Source organism: Bos javanicus, chromosome 2 (assembly GCF_032452875.1).
Source record: "Bos javanicus breed banteng chromosome 2, ARS-OSU_banteng_1.0, whole genome shotgun sequence".
Classification (NCBI taxonomy): Eukaryota; Metazoa; Chordata; class Mammalia; order Artiodactyla; family Bovidae; genus Bos; species Bos javanicus.
The window spans coordinates 112,790,947-112,812,645 of record NC_083869.1 but is presented as its reverse complement, the minus strand read 5'-3'; the positions used below and the strand labels follow the sequence as shown (position 1 = coordinate 112,812,645).

At 39.2% G+C, this 21,699-nt stretch overlaps 1 protein-coding gene across 3 annotated transcripts in view; it reads left to right on the top strand.

Annotated features, from left to right (window-relative positions):
* CUL3 (cullin 3) overlaps positions 1-21,699 on the top strand; it is a 112,334-nt gene that overhangs the window by 29,094 nt on the left and 61,541 nt on the right. For 2 of the 3 annotated variants that reach the window (XM_061386520.1, XM_061386525.1), the window contains exon 2: positions 8,957-9,154. In XM_061386520.1, coding sequence (XP_061242504.1) covers positions 8,957-9,154 — 198 coding nt within the window. Of the gene's footprint in view, positions 1-8,956; positions 9,155-9,738; positions 10,442-21,699 lie in introns of those variants that run through there. The other variant, XM_061386533.1, reaches the window with a different exon arrangement.

Genomic DNA, 21,699 nt, shown 5'->3' with positions numbered 1-21,699 from the left:
GCTGCCCCTGACCTCGGATGTCGGGTAACTCCTCTTGGCCGCCGCCCTTCGGGCATGGGGTCCTCCTGGCTTCTGCCCCTGACCTCGGACGTGGGGTAGCTTCTCTCGGCCGCGCTTAGTGTGCCGGTCGCAGCCGCCGCCGCCCTTAGGTTGTACTTTAGATACAACGGTAAAGTCTCTTAAGGCTGTTTCAGAGAAGTCTCTGATAGACCTGGATTTGAATAAGGTTTGAGAAACAAGAAAGTTGTTGTTTTCTAAAGAGTTCCTTTTTAAACTCTCCAGAAAAGATTAGAATAATAAGACTTAGTTTGAGTTATCTGCCTAAGAATCCTCTTGACTGAGAGTTGAAATTGTTTGACTGAAAAAACTGTTTTGCCTACCTACCTACTCCTTCCTCTTTTCACGTTCATACCCTTTGGACAGGACTTGAAGAGGATTCTTTTTTCTTTTTTTGTTTAATGTCTTTTTAAAAATCTCTTTATTGAGATAAGCTGTACATATTAAATGTACGAAATTTGATGAGCTTGGAGGTAAGTATTCATTTGTGAAGAGATCGCAGTATATGCAGTAAATATATCCATCACCTCCAAATTTTCTTACAGCCCTCTTTGGAGAGGATTTTATTCGTTCAGTATCTTACCCATTTCAAGTCAGAAGTAGACATGAGTCAGATGAGTAATTGATGTAGTGTTTCCCTGGTTGTGAACAGAGAACTTGTAGGTTTTATATGGCATGAAAAGGGCTGCTTAAGTCAGAGATAAGTAGAAAATTTATCAACAAGTGCTTGTTAAATGCCAGGTATTATTTTAATGGCTGAGTTTATTCAGTAGTGAGGAAAATCCCTGCTTTCATGGAACTGATATTTGACTGGAAAGAGAGAGACCAGGAAAAGAGATAATGTGAAGTTGGCATTTGATGGTCACTAGTAGGAGGGAGGGGCCTCCCTGGTGGCTCAGTGGTAAAGAATCTGCCTGCCAATCAATGCAGGAGACACGGGTTCCATCCCTGGGTCAGGAAAGATCCCCTGGAGAAGGAAATGGCAAATCACTCCAGTATTCTTGCCTGGAAAATCCAATGACAGGAGCGTGATGGACTGCAGTCCATGGGGTTGCATGTTTTTGTGGGAGACAACAGCAGCAAGTAGGAGGAGGCTGTTGCTTTAGAGTAGACAGTTAAAACTTCATTTTAAGGTGACTTCATTAAAGGTTGAGCAGTGTTTGTGTTTGATAGGGGGATGAGACACGCAGATACCTGGGGGAAAACCATTTCTAGACAGAGAGAATAGCAAAAACCACCTTGAAGTGAACTTGTTTATCATGTTCCAAGGAATAACAAGGAGGCTTATAGGGCTGGAGCAGAGAAAGCAAGGGGGAAGGATAGATGAAGTCACAGAGACTGTCAGGTCGAGTAAGAGTTTGTAGGATAGTGTTTAGGACTCTTATCTCCAAGAGAAGTCACCCACTGAGAGTTGTGAGCAACCAAGTGACATGATTTGGCTTGTTTTTCAGAAGGGTCACTCTGATTGCTTTATGATAGTGGGCCAAGAGCAGAAGCAGACCAGTTAGGACACTGTTGTAGTAATCTGAGAGATAATGGTGGTTTGGATTAGGCTAGTAACAGGGGAAGAAGTGAGGACTTAGTTTTGGATGCATTCTGAAGATCAGTTCAGTTGCTCAGTTGTGTCCGACTCTTTGTGATGCCACAGACTGCAGCATGCCAGGCTTCCCTGTCCGTAGTCAATTTTCAGAGCTTGGTCAAACTCGTGTCCATAAAGTCGGTAATGCCATCCAACCATCTCGTTCTCTGTCATCCCCTTCTCCTCCTGCCTTCAGTCTTTCCCCGCATCAGGGTCTTTTCCAGTGAGGTATTTTTTCCCATCAGGTGGCCAAAGCACTGGAGCGTCAGCATCATTCCTTCCAATGACTATTCAGGACTGATTTCCTTTGTGGATGGACTGTTTGATCTTGCAGTTCAAGGGACTGTTAAGAGTTTTCTCCAACACCACAGTTCAGAAAGTATCAATTCTTCGGCACTCAGCTTTCTTTATAGTCCAACTCTCACATCCATACATGACTACTGGAGAAACCATAGCTTTGACTAGATGGACCTTTGTTGGCAAAGTAATGTCCCTGCTTTTTAATATGCTGTCTAGGTTTGTCACAGCTTTTATTCCAAGGAGCAAGTGTCTTTTAATTTCATGGCTGCAGTCACCATCTGCAGTAATTATGGAGCCCAAGAAAATAGTCTGTCACTGTTTCCATTGTTTCCCCATCTATTTGCCATGAAGTGATGGGACCAGATGCCATGGTCTTGGTTTTCTGCATACGGAGTTTTAAGCCAGTTTTTTCACTCTGCTCTTTCTCTTTCACTAAAGAGAAACTCTTTAGTTCCTCTTCACTTTCTGCCATTAAGGGTGGTGTCATTTGCATATATGAGGTTATTGATACTTCTCTGGCAATCTTGATTCCAGCTTGAGCTTCACCCAGCTGGCATTTCACATGATGTACTTTGCATAGAGGTTGAAAAAACAGGAAACGGGGACAATACACAGCCTTGACGTACTCCTTTTCCAATTTGGAACCAGTCAGTTGTTCCATGTCTGGTTCTTATTGTTGCTTCTTGACTTGCATACAGGTTTCTCAGGAGGCAGGTCAGGTGGTCTGGTATTCCCATCTCTTTCAGAATTTCCCACAGTTTATTGTGATCCACACAGTCAAAGGCTTTGGTGTATTTATTAAAGCAGAAGTAGATGTTTTTCTAGAACTTTCTTGCTTTTACGATGATGCAAAGGATGTTGGCAATTGATCTCTGGTTCCTCTGCCTTTTCTAAATCCAGCCTGAACATCTGGAAGTTCTTGGTTTACGTACTGTTGAAGTCTCGCTTGGAGAATTTTGAGTATTACTTTGCTAGCATGTGAGATGAATGCAATTGTGCACTAGTTTGAACATTCTTTGGCATTGCCTGTCTTTGGGATTGGAATGAAAACTGACCTTTTCCAGTCCTGTGGCCACTGCTGTGAAGTCATCTAGTCGTGTCCATCTGTGCGACCCCATGGACTACAGACCACCAGACTCCTCCATCCATGGAATTTTCTAGGGAAGAGTACTGGAGTGGGTTGCCATTTCCTTCTCCAGGGGATCTTCCCGACCCAGGGATAGAACCCAGGTCTCTCACATTGCCGGTAAATGCTTTACCGTGTCTGAGCCACTAGGGACACTGCTGAATTTTCAAAATTTGCTGGCATATTGAGTGCTGCATTTTCACAGCATCACCTTTTAGGATTTGAAAGAGCTCAACTGGAATTCCATCACCTCCACTAGCTTTGTTTGTAGTGATGCTTCCTAAGGCCCACTTGACTTGGCACTCTAGGATGTCTGGCTCTAGGTGAGTGATCACACCTTCGTGGTTATCTGGGTCATGAATATCTCTTTTGTATAGTTCTTCTGTGTATTCTTACCACCTCTTCTTAATATCTTCTACTTCTTTTAGGTCCATACTGTTTCTGTCCTTTATTGTGCCTATCTTTACATGAAATGTTTTCTTGGTATCTGAATTTTCTTGAAGAGATCTCTAGTCTTTCCCATTCCATTGTTTTCCTCCATTTCTTTACATTGATCACTGAGGAATGCTTTCTTATCTCTCCTTGCGTTGTTTGGAACTCTGCGTTCAGATGGGTATGTATATCTTTCCTTTTCTCCTTGCCTTTTGTTCTCGTCTTTTCTTGGCTATTTGTAAGGCCTCCTCAACCATTTTGCCTTTCTTTTTCTTGGGGGTAGTCTTGATCACTGTTGCCTTCCTATACAGTGTCATGAACCTCCATCCATAGTTCTTCAGCCACTCTTATTAGATTTAATCCCTTGAATTCATTTCTCATTTCCACTGTATAGTCATAAAGGATTTGATTTAGATCATACCTGAATGGCCTTGTGGTTTTCCCTACTTTCTTCAATTTTAAGTCTGAATTTGGTAATAAGGAGTTCATGATCTGAGCCACAGTCAGCTCCCGGTCTTGTTTTTGCTGACTGTGTAGAGCTTCTCCATCTTTGGCTACAAAGAATATAATCAGTCTGATTTTGTATTGACCATCTGGTGATGTCCATGTGTAAAGTTATCTCTTGTGTTGTTGGAAGAGGATGTTTGCTATGACCAGCATTCTCTTGGTAAAACTCTAGCCTTTGCCCTGCTTTATTTTGTACTCTGAGGCCAAACTTGCCTGTTAACTCCATGTAACTCTTGACTTCTTACTTTTTCATTCCAGTCCCCTGTGATGAAAAGGGCATCTTCTTTTCATGTTAGTTCTAGAAGGTCTTGTAGGTCTTCATAGAACCTTTCAACTTCAGCTTCTTCAGTGTTACTGATCGGGGCATAGACTTGGATTACTGTGAGATTGAATGGTTGGTTTGCCTTGGAAATGAACAGAGATCATTGTGTCGTTTTTGAGATTGCATCCAAGTACTGCATTTCGGACTCTTTTGTTGACTCTGAGGGCTACTCCTTTTCTTCGAAGGGATTCTTGTCCACAGAAGTAGATAAAATGGTCATTCGAATTAATTCACCCATTCCAGTCCGTTTTAGTCACTGATTCCTAAAATGTCAATGTTCACTCTTTCTGTCTCCTGTTTGACCACTTCCAATTTACCTTGAGTCATGGACCTAACATTCCAGGTTCCTATGCTATGTTGGTCTTTACAGCATGGAACTTTACTTCCATCACCAGTTACATCCACAACTGGGCATTGTTTCCATTTTGGCTCTGTCTTGTCATTCTTTCTGGAGTTATTTCTCCACTGATCTCCAGTAGCATGTTGGGCACCTACTGACCTGGGGAGTTCATCTTTCATTGCTCCATCTTTTTGCCTTTTTGTACTGTCCATGGGGTTCTCAAGGCAAGAATGCTGAAGTGGTTTGCCATTCCCTTCGCGAGCAAACCACATTTTGTCAGAACTCTCCAATATGACCCATCTCTCTTGGGTGGTCTTAAACGGCATGGCTCATAGTTTCGTTGAGTTAGACAGGTCTGTGGTCCATGTGATCAGTTTGGTTATTTTTTTGTGATTGTGGTGTCTGTCTTTCATTCTGTCTTCCCTCATGGATAAGGATAAGAGGCTTGTGGGAGCTTCCTGTTGGGAGAGACTGACTGTGGGAGAAGGTATTGGTGAGGGGCTATGCTCAGTAAATCTTTAATCCAATTGTCTGTTGATGGGCTGGGCTGTGTTCCCTCTCTGTTGTTTTTAGCCTGAGGCCAAACTATGGAAGGGGCAATTACAGTCTTGGTGACCTCCTTCAAAAGGACTTGTGTATGCACTGTTGTATTCAGTGTCCCTGACCCTGCAGCAGTCCACTGTTGACCCACGGTTCCACCAGAGACTCGTGGACTCTCATAGGCAATTCTGGCTTAGTCTTTTGTGGAGACACTGCTCCTTTCTCCTGGCGTGCACAGAGTTTTGTTTGTGCCTTCCAGGAGTCTGTTTCCCTAGTCCTTTGGAAGTTCTATAATCAAATCCCACTGGCCTCCAAAGTCAAATTCCCCGAGCGTTCTCCGTCCCTTAGCCAGATCCCCAGATTAGGGAGTCTGTTGTGGGTCCTAGAACTTTCTTAACATTGCTAGAATTTCTTTGGTACAATTGTTCTGCAGTTTGTGGGTCATCTGCTTGGCGGCTCTGTGATGGGGTTAATGGCGCCCTTCTCCAAGAGGGGTTAACATCACACTCTGCATGACCCAGGTCTGCTGCAGCCAGAGCCCCTGTCCCCGTGGCAGGCCATTGCTGACCCAAATCTCCTCAGAAGACACTCAGACACTCAAAGGCAGGTCTGGCTCAGTCTCTGGGGTCTCTGGGTCCTGATGCACACGAGATTTTGTTTGAGCCCTCTGAGCGTCTCTGGCAGGTATGGGGTTTGATTCTGAATCTGATTTTGCCCCTCCTACTGCAGCCATGAAATTAAAAGACGCCTACTCCTTGGAAGGAAAGTTATGACCAACCTAGATAGCATATTGAAAAGCAGAGACATTACTTTGCCAACAAAGGTCCGTCTAGTCAAGGCTATGGTTTTTCCTGTGGTCATGTATGGATTTGAGAGTTGGACTGTGAAGAAAGCTGAGCACCAAAGAATTGATGCTTTTGAACTGTGGTGTTGGAGAAGACTCTTGAGAGTCCCTTGGACTGCAAGGAGATCCAACCAGTCCATTCTGAAGGAGATCAGCCCTGGGATTTCTTTGGAAGGAATGATACTAAAGCTGAAACTCCAGTACTTTGGCCACCTCATGTGAAGAATTGACTCATTGGAAAAGACTCTTATGCTGGGAGGGACTGGGGGCAGGAGAAGGGGACGTCAGAGGATGAGATGGTTGGACGGCATCACTGACTTGATGGACGTGAGTCTGAGTGAACTCCGAAAGTTGGTGATGGACAGGGAGGCCTGGCGTGCTGCAATTCATGGGGTCGCAAAGAGTCAGACGTGACTGAGCGACTGAACTGAACTGTCTTGTTGGAGCTTTTCCTTTGCCCTTGAATGTGGGGGGTATCTTTTCTTGGTGGGATTCAACATTATCCTGTCGATGATTGTTCTTCAGCAAGTTGCAATTTTGGAGTTCTTGCAGCAGAAGATGAGTGCACATCGTTTTACTCTGCCATCTTGAAGACTGAAGATAGAGACAACAGAAATTCCTCTTGGATTAGTAGTGAGGTGATAGACTAAAGGGGACTGACTGCAAACTTTTTGGCCTTAGCACCAGGAAAGATGGAGTGGATGTCTTCTCGCTGGAGAAGACTGTAGGGATGCCAACTTAGGGGGAAAGATTAGCCATTCTGTTCTAGATGTGATTGAGACCCTTAGTAGATTTTCAAGTATCAGTATTGAGTTAGAGGGCTGGATATGGGAACCTGGTATTAAGTGGTTGGTGGGAGAGGGTGGCTCCCAACAGGATATGTAAATTTTGAGGTTGACTTAAAGCCAGGAGACCAGATGAGTTAACTTCACCTGAAAACTGAGTTTGGATAGATAAGAGGTTCTGACAAGAGTTGGAGGTTGTGGTGATGTGTAAGAATCAGTAAGCAGGCTGGCAAAATAGGAGCGAGTGGAATAGAAAGAAAAACAAGAGATGGTAGTGCTTGAAAGGCAAGGGAGGAATCTGTATCAATCTGAATAATTGGGCCTTTGAATTGCTACCAGAGTGGTCAAGTAAGATGAGAAGTGAGACTTTGTTAGAAATAGCAGTGTGCAAGGTCACTGGTGACCTTCTGTAGAGAAGTTTCTGTGAAATGGTGGAGTGTGCGTGTGTGCTAAATCGCTTCAGTTGTGTCCAGCTCTTTGCGAACCTATGGACTGTGGCCCATCAGGCTCCTCTGCCCAAGGGATTCTCTAGGCAAGAATACTGGAGTGTGTTGCTGTTTCCTTCTCCATGGAGTCTTCCCGACCCAGGGATCGAACCTGCATCTCTTACGTCTACTGCATTGGCAGGAGAGTTCTTTACCACTAGCTCCACCTGGGCTGGTGAAATGGTAGATATGAAAGCCTTATTAGAATGGATTCAAGATACAGTGGGGAAAATGTGACCTGGGGATAATAGATATAGAAGTCCTCTCCCTAGCTCTGTGATTGTGTTGTAAATGAAAAAAGGTTTTCTGATGGTGCTGGAGAAATATGTGGGATTGTGAGGATTTGTTTTTAAGGTGGGAAACTGAGGATATAAATTGAAGATGGAAATTACTTAGCACAGAGGAAAATTTTGATGATGCTGGAAAGGTAGATTGCTATAGGGAGGTCCATGAATAGGTGACTTGGGATGGACCTAGAGTAGTACTTGTTAAACTTTGTTCTGTACAGGTATCACCTGGGGTGCTTGTTAAACTGCAGATACAGTTCCATTGGTCTGGGATGGGGCCTGAAATTCTGCATTTCTAAGTCCCTTGATGATGTCTGTTTCTGGTACCTGTGCTGTAATTTGAGTATAAGAACTTGGCACTTCAAGCACAAGAGCTAGCAGGTTCTGTTGGTGTACAGTCATATAGGTTAGTGGATATGACGCTCTCTTCAGGTTGTTTCTGTTTTCTCAGTGGAACAGGAAGCAAGTCATTATCCTAGGGTTGAGGATGGAGGAGACAGCATAAAATCATCTAGGAAAGTAGAGTTAGACTAGAAAAGTAGAACCGTGGGATTGTATTAAGGGCCCACATATGGTTTGTGGTTATGAATTTAAATTGAGATGGATTGAATACGGTTGTATATATGTATGTCTGTAGTTACATTCAGCTTTGTGAGTGCCTGTGAGGGTAGGTGGGCAGTTGGGGTGTAGAATGGCAAGTATTTTGAAGTGGGGGAAAGGGACGAGTTATTTATGGGTGTATGCAACAGGGCTCAGAAATGACAGACCATGGAATCTAAACTGGGAAAGGTGGAAAATGAGAGAATACTAGGTTAAACAAAGAAAATGTGTGGATTTATTGTTGTTTTGTTTTTTAATTGCAGATCTCCTCATCTTTAATTTGCTAAGGAGCTCTGCAGATCTTCAGGAGAGGAAAATAGTGTTCATGTCCCCAATGTTTTTTCATCAAGGAACATATGAGCTTGTATCTACTAAATAAACTTAGGGAAAAGATGTCCTATATTTTTGGCTAAAACAAGTATTAACATCTGGAATTACGATTTTATTTAAAGTGGAGGGTTGTGCTGCAGATAAGGAAGGAGGGAGGTCTTAAAATGAAATTTTAAAATTGCTTCTTTCAGCTCTAAAAACTATTTTAAATGTATTTTAAATTTAATTATTTCTGTTAAAATAGATTGTTAGCATCCTTGTAAGTCATAGAGATATGTAATCATAATCATAATAAAATATTTACTATGTGGACAAATCATAATCATATAATAAAATATTTACTATATGGACAAATATAGAAAGATTTTCAACCATTGGTTTTTTCTTTTTTTTTGTCTCTCTCTCTCTTTTGGATATTACAGATGACCATGGATGAAAAATATGTAAACAGCATTTGGGACCTTCTGAAAAATGCAATTCAAGAAATCCAGCGTAAGAATAACAGTGGTCTTAGTTTTGAGGAGCTCTATAGAAATGCATATACAATGGTTTTGCATAAACATGGAGAAAAGCTCTACACTGGACTAAGAGAAGTTGTTACCGAACATCTCATAAATAAGGTATCCAACTTTTAAAGGACTATTGCTAACTGTATTGAACCTAGAAGAATTATTTTTAAAGGTTCCAGGAAGCCTATAGAAATAATAGTAGCAATGTTGTAAAACCTCACTTAAAAACTTATATATAGCTAAATTAGAATTTTTGATAATTAAGGGAAGGTGGAATTTGTGATCTTTGATAAGTATAATTTCAGAAATAAATTTAATATACATATGGTTGTTTATGAATAAGTTAATTATAGATTATCATTTTCTTTAAAATGCTTATCTGCCCATTTTAGTTTTGTCGTCTTTGTATATTTGAAAGTAAGATGACTACATTGTTTAAAAAATGATGTCTAAGACTTTTTACAAATGAAATTGGCCTTATTCATTTTAACTGAGTTTTATTACAACGAATAGGAATTTTTTAAGATAAATTAGTGTTGGAGTGTTAACATTATAAAATGGTTCTTTGGTTCCAAAAAGATGTATTTGTTTTTTTTTTAGAACAAATGTTTTTTATAAAGCAGACTCTTCCACTATAAGTATGTCCTGCTTTAAGATTGTCAGATAAGATGTAAAATACCACAGATAAATAAAAACATCTCAGAGTTTTTGCGTGGTATTAGGGTATTTGTTTTTTAAATTTTGTTCTGAAAAAAAAAAAATGGAAAAGTTGCATCAGTAGTACAATAATTTCTTTATATTGTAGATTTACCAGTTGTCAAGATTTTGCCACATTTTAGCCAATTTTCTATTGGTATTTGTTATTACTATTATTGGTATTATTATTATTGCCAGACAGAGAATTAGTTTTGGATTCGTTTACACTCAAATGCTTTGGAATATTTCTCCTAAGAACAAGGAAATTCTCTCACTTAACCAAAGAACAATATTTAAAACCAGGCAGCTTAACATGAACATAAAACTATTACCTAATATGATCCACATTCAGATTCACCGGTGTCCTTTGTGGCAGTGATGTCCTTTATCGCAGTATGTTTCCTGATCCAGGATCTTCATCCAGGATCACTGACTCAATTTCTCAGCCTGCTTTTGTCTTTGAGCACACTGACATTTTTGAGAGTATAGGTCAGTTGTTTTGTAGATTGTCCCTCGGTTTTTGGTTTGTCTGATTGTTTCCTCATGACTAGTTTCAGGTTGTGCGTTTTTGGCAGGAATTATACATAAGTGATGTTGTGTCCTCAGTGCAGCACATCAGGAGGCACATGATGTCAGTTTATCCCATTATTGGTGATGTTAACTTTGATCACTTGGTGTCCGCCAGATTTCTCCACTGTGAAGGTACCTTTTTTCCCTTTGTAATTCATAAGTAATTTGTTCAGATATATTTTGAGACTGTGTAAATATCCTGTTCCCCAAGAAACTTTTCGTGTGATGGTTTTAGCATCCATTGATGATTCTTGCATGAATCATTATTTCTACAATGGTTACAAAATAATCACTTTATATTTCTACTCTTCTGTAATTCTTTTCTCTTAAATGGAATTACATGAGCAGTTAGCTAGTGTCTCATGAAGCAAGGGGATTAAGTTCTTCATTCATTCAGTAGTTTTTTTTGTTGTTGTTAAGTGCCTAACTGTACAACTTTCTAAGAAAATGTAGTAGATGCAAACAGATATGATGCTGTCCCTTTCCAGGTTTGTTTTTGTTTTTATTCTGATGTGAGAGATGATATACATATTTAGATAACAGTGTGTGGCATTACATAATTAAAGGGCAAATGAGTTGTATAGGCAATAAATGGCTTAGTTATTCAAATGAGGGAGATACTATCGTGGGCTGTAACATTTCATAGGAAAGGATGAAATTGAACTGAACCATGAAAAATTTCGAATATAAGTGAACGATGCAGCAGGTGTTTCCAGGATGTCAGATGTCTCATGATTATACAGAAATAAACTTGGTGGTAAGTAGAGTTGGATTGAGGTGTGTAACAATTTATGGGGATTAGTGGAGTGTAGTGTTGCAGAGTTGATTTGGGAATAGATTGGAGAAAAACTTGAGTGCCAAGCTAAGGAATTTGAACTTTACAATGAAGGTTTATTGGAGGTTTTTAAGTGGATGATAATATGACAGAATATTTTAAGATTAAGATGAGAGTGATATAAAGTAGAATTGAGGGAATGTGTGTGCTAGAAACAGAGGAAGACCTGGAAAAAGCTAATTAAGATGATAGTCTAAAAATGTGATGTCAACAATTCTGAAATAAGATAAAATTTAGTTACTGGGAGAGAATTACGGTGCTACCAAAAGAATTATTGTGAACTTCGGTGGAAAATGGATTTAGAATGGGTAGAGGAGATGAAAAATTTTGCTTTAGGTTAATATTGGAAACTTTTATAGTTAGAAGTCAACTTAGAAACCATTTTACATGTGAGGAAATTTGTGTGAGAGATTATAATAAGGTGTCCAAGTAGAGATATGGTGGGTTTGGAGCTTGGCAGGAACTCAGAACTGGAGAGTGAGATCTGACATTTGGTAGCTTGCACTGAGGAATACGTGTTGGGAGTTGAAAAACGAAAATCCCAGAGCTGAGGGATGAATCTTCAAAAGCAAACTATGGTAAACAGGTGTGAGAAATGAAGACTAATTTAAGAATCTTGGCATCAAAAAAACAAAAGTAGAGTGGAAGAGGTTTGTTTAAAGCTGTAGAAGAGAAGTTTGGAGCAGCTGAAGTTTGGATATGAAGGGAATGTGAAATGGAACAGTGGAGAAGTAAAGGTAGAAGGGGAGCAGATTCTCACAGGGCATGATGATAATGATCCCAGCTAAGTCTTATTTAGCATTTACTATGTGCTAGGTCCACTTTTAGTGCTTTTGGATGTGTTCACTTAGTTAATGGTCACAACACAAGGAGCCAGATACTACTGTTATTACCTCTGTTTAAAAATGAAGAAACCCAGGCACACAGTGTTGGTTATTTGTCCAAATACACGAAGTTAGGGACTTCCCGGTAGCTCAGATTCTAAAGAATCCGCCTGCGATAGAGGAGACCCATGTTCGATCCCTGGATCAGGAAGATCCTCTGGAGAAGGGATTGGCAACCCACTCCAGTATTCTTGCCTGGAGAATTCCATGGAAAGAGGAGCCTGGCAGGCTACAGCCCATGGGTTTACTAAGAGTTGGACACAACTGAGCGACTAACATTTCACTTTCACAAAGTTAGTAAGTATCCTAGCTGAAAACAGTATTCAAGCAGTGTGGCTTCAGGCTGAATCCCTAACTTTTCTATAAATCTGCTCCTGAGGCATAATGAATGGATGAAGATGCTGAAATTGAGGGTGCATGTGGAGTTTCATGAATATTGCCTCAGTGTTTATAAAACTGTAGTCCTTTAAATTTTAGTTTTTGGTTTATTTATGGTTAAAATCAAGGAGTTGGCAGGAGTATCTTTGAGATGCTTTAGTTCTAAAACTACTGCAAATCTAATAATTAAGCAGTGTATCTTCTGAAAATGAGATGAAGAGGCTTGGAGTAGCTCCTGTGGGGAATATACTAAGGAATTGGCAAGTGAGGGAAAAGATATCTCTGTGGGAGTTGGCCTGAATGTATGATTTATCTTTCTTCCTTTTTTTTTTTTTTTTTTCTTTTTTTTAAGAAGTGCTTTGCAGCTTGGGCACAGATGCAGGGGAAAAAACCTCCATATTTATGTGCTTTGATTCAAAAAGTGAGGAGAGGAGGGAAGGTCAGAGTGAGAGGTCAGTGTTAATGTGACAGATTTTTGGACTCTGAAACATGGTTAGGTGGAAATTGGAGTCATGTGAACAATAACTCTGTGGTAATTGTTAAGAGCTTCATATAGTCTCTTAAAGTGGTCCCATATCTAAGATTAACTGTTATTTCAAAATATAGCCAGTTCTCTACATTATATTCCAGAGAACATGTATTCAAGTTGATTATGCTAAAGAATTAAAAAGTGAATCTGCTGAACTTTTATTTCTCCTATAAGTATTAATGAAATAGCAGCAGCATCTGAAGATGTTCTTTAATTTTTTTTTTCTTTCACAAATACTCATTTGACCACGTTAAGCTAGTTAATTTCTGACTAGGAAATGTGCCAGTATCGGCATATCTGATGATTTCTTTGTTTCAGTTGAATTAAGTTTTTGAACCTCTGGTGATATCTGTGCTTTCATTTTTCTGTTTCCTGTTGATCTTATTTCATTTTTAGTTTGATTTTATAAGACACTTGAAAAAAATCATACAAATACAGTACTGTCTAAAGGGGACACTATTACAGAAGTCTTAACTGACAGAGCCATCATACAGTAGTGTAAAATGTTTGTCCTCTGATACAGGAAGTCCATTTGTTCTCCCAAATAGGACTTAGGGATGTTACTGATACAATGTGCAGAGAGAGAGTTTGCATGTAAATCAATAGTGCCTGTTTCTACATTGCACCTTCTGCCTGGAAGGTAAGAGAATGGTTTAGGGTTCTGTGGTATCAAAGTTCATAGAAAGTCTCTACAGAGGACTTAGCTTTTCTTCTATACACTGCTAAGAACTCCGTAATAATAAATAATAATAGTTTAATAATAAATAATTTAGAAGTAGATGCAGTGAAAAAAGTACTGGATAGAAAGTAGGGAGAATGAGGCATTAGACCTGATTCTACCACTAAATATTGAATCAAATTACTAAATTTTTCTGAACTTAAGATTATTAATGTATAAAATGATTGGAATTAGTTAGCCTGAATGAGCATTAAATTTATATAATGATTATGTACCTTGATAATTTTGGTTCCTTAGGAAAATGATAGTTTTTGAGTTTACTGTTGTCCTTTCATGTGCCATAATACATGTTTAGAATAAAAGTTTTTCCATTTTTAATTGTTTCTTAAGGTCAGGAGAAACTCTTTGGTTTTAATATAGAAAAAACTTTATTATCCTAATCTTGTTATGAATAACAAGTTTCTTAGATTTGCCTTAAGGTTAATTTCCTCCTTTTTCCCCAAATTTCTACTTTTTAGTAATAATAGTAAGATAGCCTCATAAGTGAGTTTATAAAAACTAATTTCTGTACTGTAAAAGTTAGTTCTTTTAGGAAAATAGCTGAACAGAAAAGATGCTGACTTTTCAACTCTACTAGAAAGTTTATTATTGCTAAAAGAAATATTTATTCCAGTGGTTTTCAAAGTCCTATCTTGTTCTTCAAATAATGTCTTACTTTGGAATCAGTGTGAGCAAGGCAGAGTAAGAGGAGCTTCATCCTCTTCACTTTTCATTCATTCAGAAAACTGCCTATTGAGGACCTGTTAATGCCAGGCACTGGGCTATGCATTTGTGTTAAATCAAAGATCTCCATCTTTCTGAAACTTAGGTTACAGACTTATATACTTGAATCTGTGCCTTGTAATCCTGATCAATTCTAAGCACTCTGTTTTTCAGGTAGGAAAAATGATGCTTCGAAGGAGAATAATTTCAATTTTTAAGTGACTTCCTGTTGATTTTGTGTGTGTGTGTGTGTGTGTAAATTCTCTTTGTAGAATAACATATGCTACTGCTTTTATTTTGCTGAAAATGATGTTTCTATGTAAACTACTTGCTCAGTTTATTAATGTTTCTCCTCATCTTTAGAGGGAGAATGGGAAGAACTGGAGTTTTAAATACTATGTTTATTCATAGGTAAATTTAAATGTTTATATAGTGGTACTAATTGCCTGAGAGAATGAAGTTGGTAATTTTATGGTAAGCTCTAGACTGTTTTGTAGGCCACTTACTTAAGTAGACTTAGCTTTTATAATAAAGTTCTTTTGGTGCTTTTCCTTTCTAGGGAAATATAAATGGATGTAGAGGCACCTTTTAAATAGCATTGTATGCACAAAATATATCGTAAATATAGTGATTGCTGTGAATTAAAAAGGACATTGATAGAAACACTAGGGAATAAGATTTTCATTAGCAAAGTTCAGAGGTCCCACAGATACTGAGTCTCTCCTGTGGCTTACCCACCAGAAAAGAATTAAGACACAGTGCCTATCAGCAGGAAACCTCACCTCCCAGTTTTAGTGAGGTAATCAGATTTGAAGGGGAATTATTTTGCCTGAAGAATTCAGGGCAAAGTAGAAAGAGGAGGTCATGTTTGATGAGCCTAAAGTATTATAGAAGATTCATCATGTTAAACATAGGCAAAAGATAATCTCAGTAAGGGAAATGGCATGAATAAATAAAAAGGTAGGTAGGTAGGAGCATAGTATGGTGGACCAGTATAAGTTTAAAGGGAACATAAAGGACTTCACTTGGATTTGTAGGAAATGAGAATGATAAAGTTAGCTGGCCTAACTTTGTAGGGGATTTGGCTTTTATTCTGTGGGTGCTAGGAGCTATTGGGTTTTAATCTTCAAAAAGCCTGAAGTGGAAAAGATGGAGTAAAAGGTTTAAATAGAAGTTCCATTTTCAGTCCTTCATTGCTACTTGTCTTTCATTCTCGTGCCATCTTGTCCTTTTTTCTAAATGTAAAGTTGTTGGAAGAAACTTAAGAACCCACTGAATGTTAGAGTCACTTAGGGTGACACTGACAGTCAGAAAGAAGAGGAAGGCTCTCAGCTAGGTGTACAAACCCTTAAGGAATAGGAGTGGAAAGAATAACTTGAATATAAATAGGATGATAGAGATTATTAAGGATAGGGATAGGGTGAGGAGTAGGGATTAATGGAGAATCAGAAAGACAGCAGTCAGAATATGAGGCGGGTAGGAAATTGAGTAGTTTCTACTTTAAAAGGATTGAAAGAGAAATGCTGGGGAAGAGCGAAGTTTAGAGTGTTATTTAGTTAAGTTCACCCATGTTAAACACCAGCTATTCCTACTTAAATTGTGGAGTAGACTATAAATTCTGTGAGCTCAGTGCTCATAATCTTGATTGTATTTTCTAGTGATGTTCTTTTAATATTTATTAAGCTAGGGCCTGTTTCATTCATCTTTGTGTCTTCTGCTCTCCATATACTTAGCATCAATAATTGTCTATTGAAATGAATCTCTAAGAACACTAGTAGTCAAATGGAAGCCATTATGGTTTATATCTATGAACCGTATGAACCGCTGACATCTGTTTTGTCTTCTGTATATGAAGTAATACTTCTGCTTACCCAAGTTCGTTACTGAATCTTAACTACTATAAAGCAGTGTTTCACCATTTTAAAGTGCAGTTTAGTTTTGGGGCTGACTACCTTTGATTTCTTGAGTCAGGAGTCTGTCAGTTTGGTGGGAACTCTAGATTGTGTGATCTTGCAGAACTGTGTTTTTTCTCTTCATGATACCTAGGAGAGTGTAGTTGCTTTATTGCCATACTTTGTATATGTTTTACTATTTGTTTTGTCAGTGTCCCTGTTGTTCAGAGTTGAACTATGGCATTAATGCTATAATGTACTGGTGCTTTTAATGTATTTAATGTAATGTATTTAATGTATTTCTTAAACATTGGGAATGAAGTACTTGACAAATGATAATCATATTGTCCTGTGGTATACTGCTTTGTTCTTTGTTTTCCTTTCCATCCATTAGGTAAAAAGCTACCATTTTTCAGGGCATGACTTCATCCTTAAATCCTGGTTTTCCAAGTTGTGTTATTTTAAAGTTTTTAAGAAGAATGTTTTTGAAGTAAGAATGTATTTTTTTTTTTTTAATCCCAGATTTAGGTGTTTTTTTTAAATCTTCTTTAACATGTAGCAGATTTTCTTTATGAAACTATGAAAACCTGTTGTCCTAATAGGCATCATGTGCCCCTGCTTTGACTTCTTTAGTACTGTTCATTGAATTCTACTTTGTATTGAGGTCATATGAATGCTAATATTAAGCTCCTCCCTTCTACCCTCCTTTGTAGAGATTGTTGAGTGAGTGCATTTTATATTCCCCATGGTGCCTAACATCCTGCTTGCTTGTTGAAACTAATCTTTAAATATTAGAATTGTCAGCTCGGGGAAAAAATTTTATGTATCCATTTAAATTAAGACCTTCATTTTGGACACTTTGTGAAATTCTTAAACTTAGTTAATAACTATGTATACATTAGTAAACTTACAGAAGAATCTTTTGACAGCGGTCAAAAAACGTTTCCCTGAAATGGCTGTCTTTAGTTTTGATGATACTGGTTTAAATCCTCTGATAAAGGTGGCCAACTTTTATCCTAAAAATAAGTGAAGATAATGAGAACAGTACTGTGAATCTAGAAGATATCAAAAGGGCAGTGGATTTTATTCCATTCAGGAATCTCTTGTCATTAGTGAATTCTTAAAGTATCTACAAAAGTTAAAATTAATTCTCCTAATCTTTAGTAGGACAAACCTACTAGACAGTGTATTGAAAAGCACAGACATTACTCTGCTGCCAGAGGTCTATATAGTCAAGGCTATGGTCTTCCCTGTGGTCACATGTGGTTGTGAGAGCTGCACTGTAAAGAGGACAGAACGCCAAAGAATTGATGCCTTTGAACTGTGGTGCTGGAGAAGACTCCTGAAAAGTGCCTTGGACAGCAAGATCAAACCAGTCAGTTTTAAGGAAAATCAACCCTGAATACTTGTTGAAAGAACTGACACTAAAACTGAAGCTCCACTATTTTGGTCATCTGATGCAAGCAGCCGGCTCATTGGAAAAGTCCCTGATGCTGGAAAAGATTGAGGGCAGATGGAGAAGAGGGCATCAGAGGATGAGATGGCTGGAAGGCATCACCGACGCAATGGACATGAACTTGGGCAAACTCTGGGAGATGGTGAGGGATAGGGAGGCCTGGCATACTGCAGACTATGGGGTTGCAAAGAGTTGGACACGATTGGTCAACTAAACAAAGCAACCATTAGTAGAAGTTTGCTTTGAAATACAAGTCTTAAGCTTGTTATATGTATTTTGAATTAGCTATATCTATTCATCAGATTTAATGGAGGTTGGCTGCATTATGAACTCCTCAAAATATGAAGTAAAGTAATTCCTTCTAGTTATGGAGAGATTTTGTTCTTTAAAAGAAGAGAAAGAAAGCAGTAATCAAGTGGAAATGGAGAGTTGAGAATCAACAGTGTATAAAATATGTGAATATATATGTATGTGTGTTTGTGTTTCAGAAAATTTTCTGAGCATGTTGTTAAAATGCAGATTATGATTCAGTGGGTCAAGCTTACAGATGATGAATGTGGTGATGAGGATATTGACCATGATTCTACCCTGTGCAGACGACACTCTCAGCAAGATTCCAATAATTTTATAAATAATGTAACACAAGTAATATTTTAATGGAAGCAAATGCTTATGTAGCATTTAATGTGGGCTAGGCACTAAGTATTTTGTGCATGTTGACTCATTTTATCCACACAATAACTCCTTGAAATAAGTGCTGTTTTATAAAAACTGATATACAAATGAAGGCTTCGCTGGTAGTTCAGTTGGTAAAGGATCAACCTGCAATGCAGGAAACCTCAGTTTGATTCCTGGGTTGGGAAGATCCACTGGAGAAGGGATGGGCTATACACTGCAGTGTTCTTGGGCTTCCCTGGTGGCTTGGTAAAGAATCCGCCTGCAGTGTGGGAGACCTGGGTTTGATTCTTGGGTTGGAAGGATCTCTTGGAGAAGGGAACAGGTACCCATTCGAGTAGTCTGGCCTGGAGAATCCCACGGACAGAGGAGCCTGGCTGGCTACAGTCCATGGGGTCGCAAAGAGTCGAGCATGACTGAGTGACTAACACACACTATCACTTTCACACAAATGAAGTCTCAGGGTCACACATCTACCTGATGTCAGCTCTATGATTTGAATCAGGCAGATGGGCTTTTTAAAAAGCATCTGTATTCCTGTGTTGCCTTTATTTACCATGTAATCTTTTAGATCAAGAATCTTTGCATAAGGGGAAAAGCTGTGGAGCATTTTTTCAAAGGCTGCATCAGATTAGGAGAGATATCTTCTACACTTTATGGCTTGGCTTCTGTTGAGATTCGCTTATATATTAAGCCATGTTTATTGATAGGTTTATATCACATCACTTCATATTTTGAGATCTTCAGGAATTATTTTTTAATGACGTTTTTAGGAAATCCCTGCCTGCTTGCTTAGTTGTGTCTGACTGTGACCCTTTGGACTGTAGCCCACCAGGCTCCTCTGTCCATAGAATTCTCCAGGCAAGAATACTGGAGTGGGTTTCCATTTCCTTCTCCAGGGAATGTTCCCGACCCAGGGATCGAACCTGTGTATCCTGTGACTCCTGCGTTGCAGGCGAATTCTTCACCTACTGAGCCACCAGGGTAGTCCATTTTTAGGAAAAACAGGATTTATATAACTGGTAAAATTTGTAAAATGATAAGTTCCCAGATTATATACACAGGGCTCTGAAAAATTCAAATGTTGTGAGAACTTAAATGCTATTTTTGGTCATGGTAAATGTTTCATATTTTTGTAAATACTTGGTTTCATCAAGTGAAACAAGCAGTGTGCTTTGAAATTTAGAGTCAAGAAAAAGATACTTAGCGCGTATCCAGTGGCTCTGTCAGTCTCAGGCACACCTTGTTTTATTGTGCTTTTGCTTTATTGCACTTAGCGGATGACAGCATTTTTTACAAATTGAAGGTTTATGGCAACCCTCTTCAGCGTGTTTCTGATGAACATTCCTGATGGGTGGGAAGAGGTCAAAATACCAATATTGACACAAGTTTGGAAGAAGTTAATTCCTTGGATTACTTTGAAGGGCTCACAAGTAACTTCAGGTGTGGTGGAAGTAGCAGAAAAACTAGAATTACAATTGGAACCTTAAAGTGTGTTAGTCGTTCAGTTGTGTGCAACTCTTTGTGACCCCAAGGACTGTAACCTGCCAAGCTTCTTTGTCCATGGCGTTCTCCAGGCAAGAATACTGGAGTGGGTTGTCATTCCTTCTCCAGGGGAATCTTCCCGACCCAGGGATTGAACCCACGTCTCCTGCATCGCCAGCATCACAGGCAGATTCTTTACTGGCTGAGCTACCAGGGACGCCTATGGGTGGACAAAGAAAATGGTTTCTTAAGATGAAATGTACTTCTGGTACAGATACTGTGAAGGCTGTTGACATGACAACAAAGGATTTGTTACATAAACTTAGTTAATGAAGCAGGTTTGAAAGGACTGACTCCACTTCTTACTGTTGGTAAAATGCTGTGAAACAGCGTTGCATGCTACAGAGAAATCATTCTTGACAGGAAGAGTTTATTCACGTGACACACTTCATTGTCATCTTATTTGAAGAAATTGCCACAGCCATCCCAGCATTCACCAGTCACCCCTGATCAGTCAGCAGCCATCAACACCTTGGCAAGATCTTCACCAGCAACAAGATTATAACACCTTGAAGACTCAGATAATGTTAGCATTTATTTGCAACAAAGTATTTTTAAATTAAGATATGCATTGTTTATTATAGACATAATGCTATTGCCCACTTAATAGCCTACTGTATAATGTAAACGTAAGTTTTATATGCAATAGGAAACCAAAAAATTCATGAGACTTGCTTTAACAAAAAATGTCTGTGTGACTTGTTTTGTTGGCAATGCTTAGTTTATTGCAGTGGTTTGGAATCAGAACCATGGTATCTTCAAGGTATGCCTATATTTTTAAAACAGTGGAAAACCCTACTTTTAAAATCACACAAAACTGGTATCAGTTCAGTTCAGTCGCTCAGTCATGTCCGACTCTTTGCAACCCCATGAATCGCAGCACGCGGGGCCTCTCTGTCTATCACCAACTCCCGGAGTTCACTCAGACTCACGTCCATCGAGTCAGTGATGCCATCCAGCCATCTCATCCTCTGTCGTCCCCTTCTCCTCCTGCCCCCAGTCCCTCCCAGCATCAGAGTCTTTTCCAATGAGTCATCTCTTTGCATGAGGTAGCCAAAGTACTGGAGTTTGAGCTTTAGTATCATTCCTTCCAAAGAACACCCAGGGCTGATCTCCTTTAGGATGCAGTCCAAGGGACTCTCAAGAGTCTTCTCCATCACCACAGTTCAAAAGCATCAATTCTTCGGCGCTCACCTTTCTTCACAGTCCAACTCTCACATCCATACATGACCACTGGAAAAACCATAGCCTTGACTAGACGGACCTTTGTTGGCAAAGTAATGTCTCTGCTTTTGAATATGCTATCTAGGTGGGTCATAACTTTCCTTCCAAGGAGTAAGCGTCTTTTAATTTCATGGCTGCAGTCACCATCTGCAGTGATTTTGGAGCCCCCAAAAATAAAGTCTGACACTGTTTCCCCATCTATTTCCCATGAAGTGATGGGACCAGATGCCATGATCTTCATTTTCTGAATGTTGAGCTTTAAGCCAACTTTTTCACTCTCCTCTTTCACTTTCATCAAGAGGCCTTTTAGTTTCTGCCTTTTCACTTTCTGCCATAAGGGTGGTGTCATCTGCATATCTGAGGTGATTGATGTTTCTCCCGGCAATCTTGATTCCAGCTTGTGCTTCTTCCAGCTCAGTGTTCCTCATGATGTACTCTACATAGAAGTTAAATAAGCAGGGTGACAATATACAGCCTTGACGTACTCCTTTTCCTATTTGGAACCAGTCTGTTGTTCCATGTCCAGTTCTA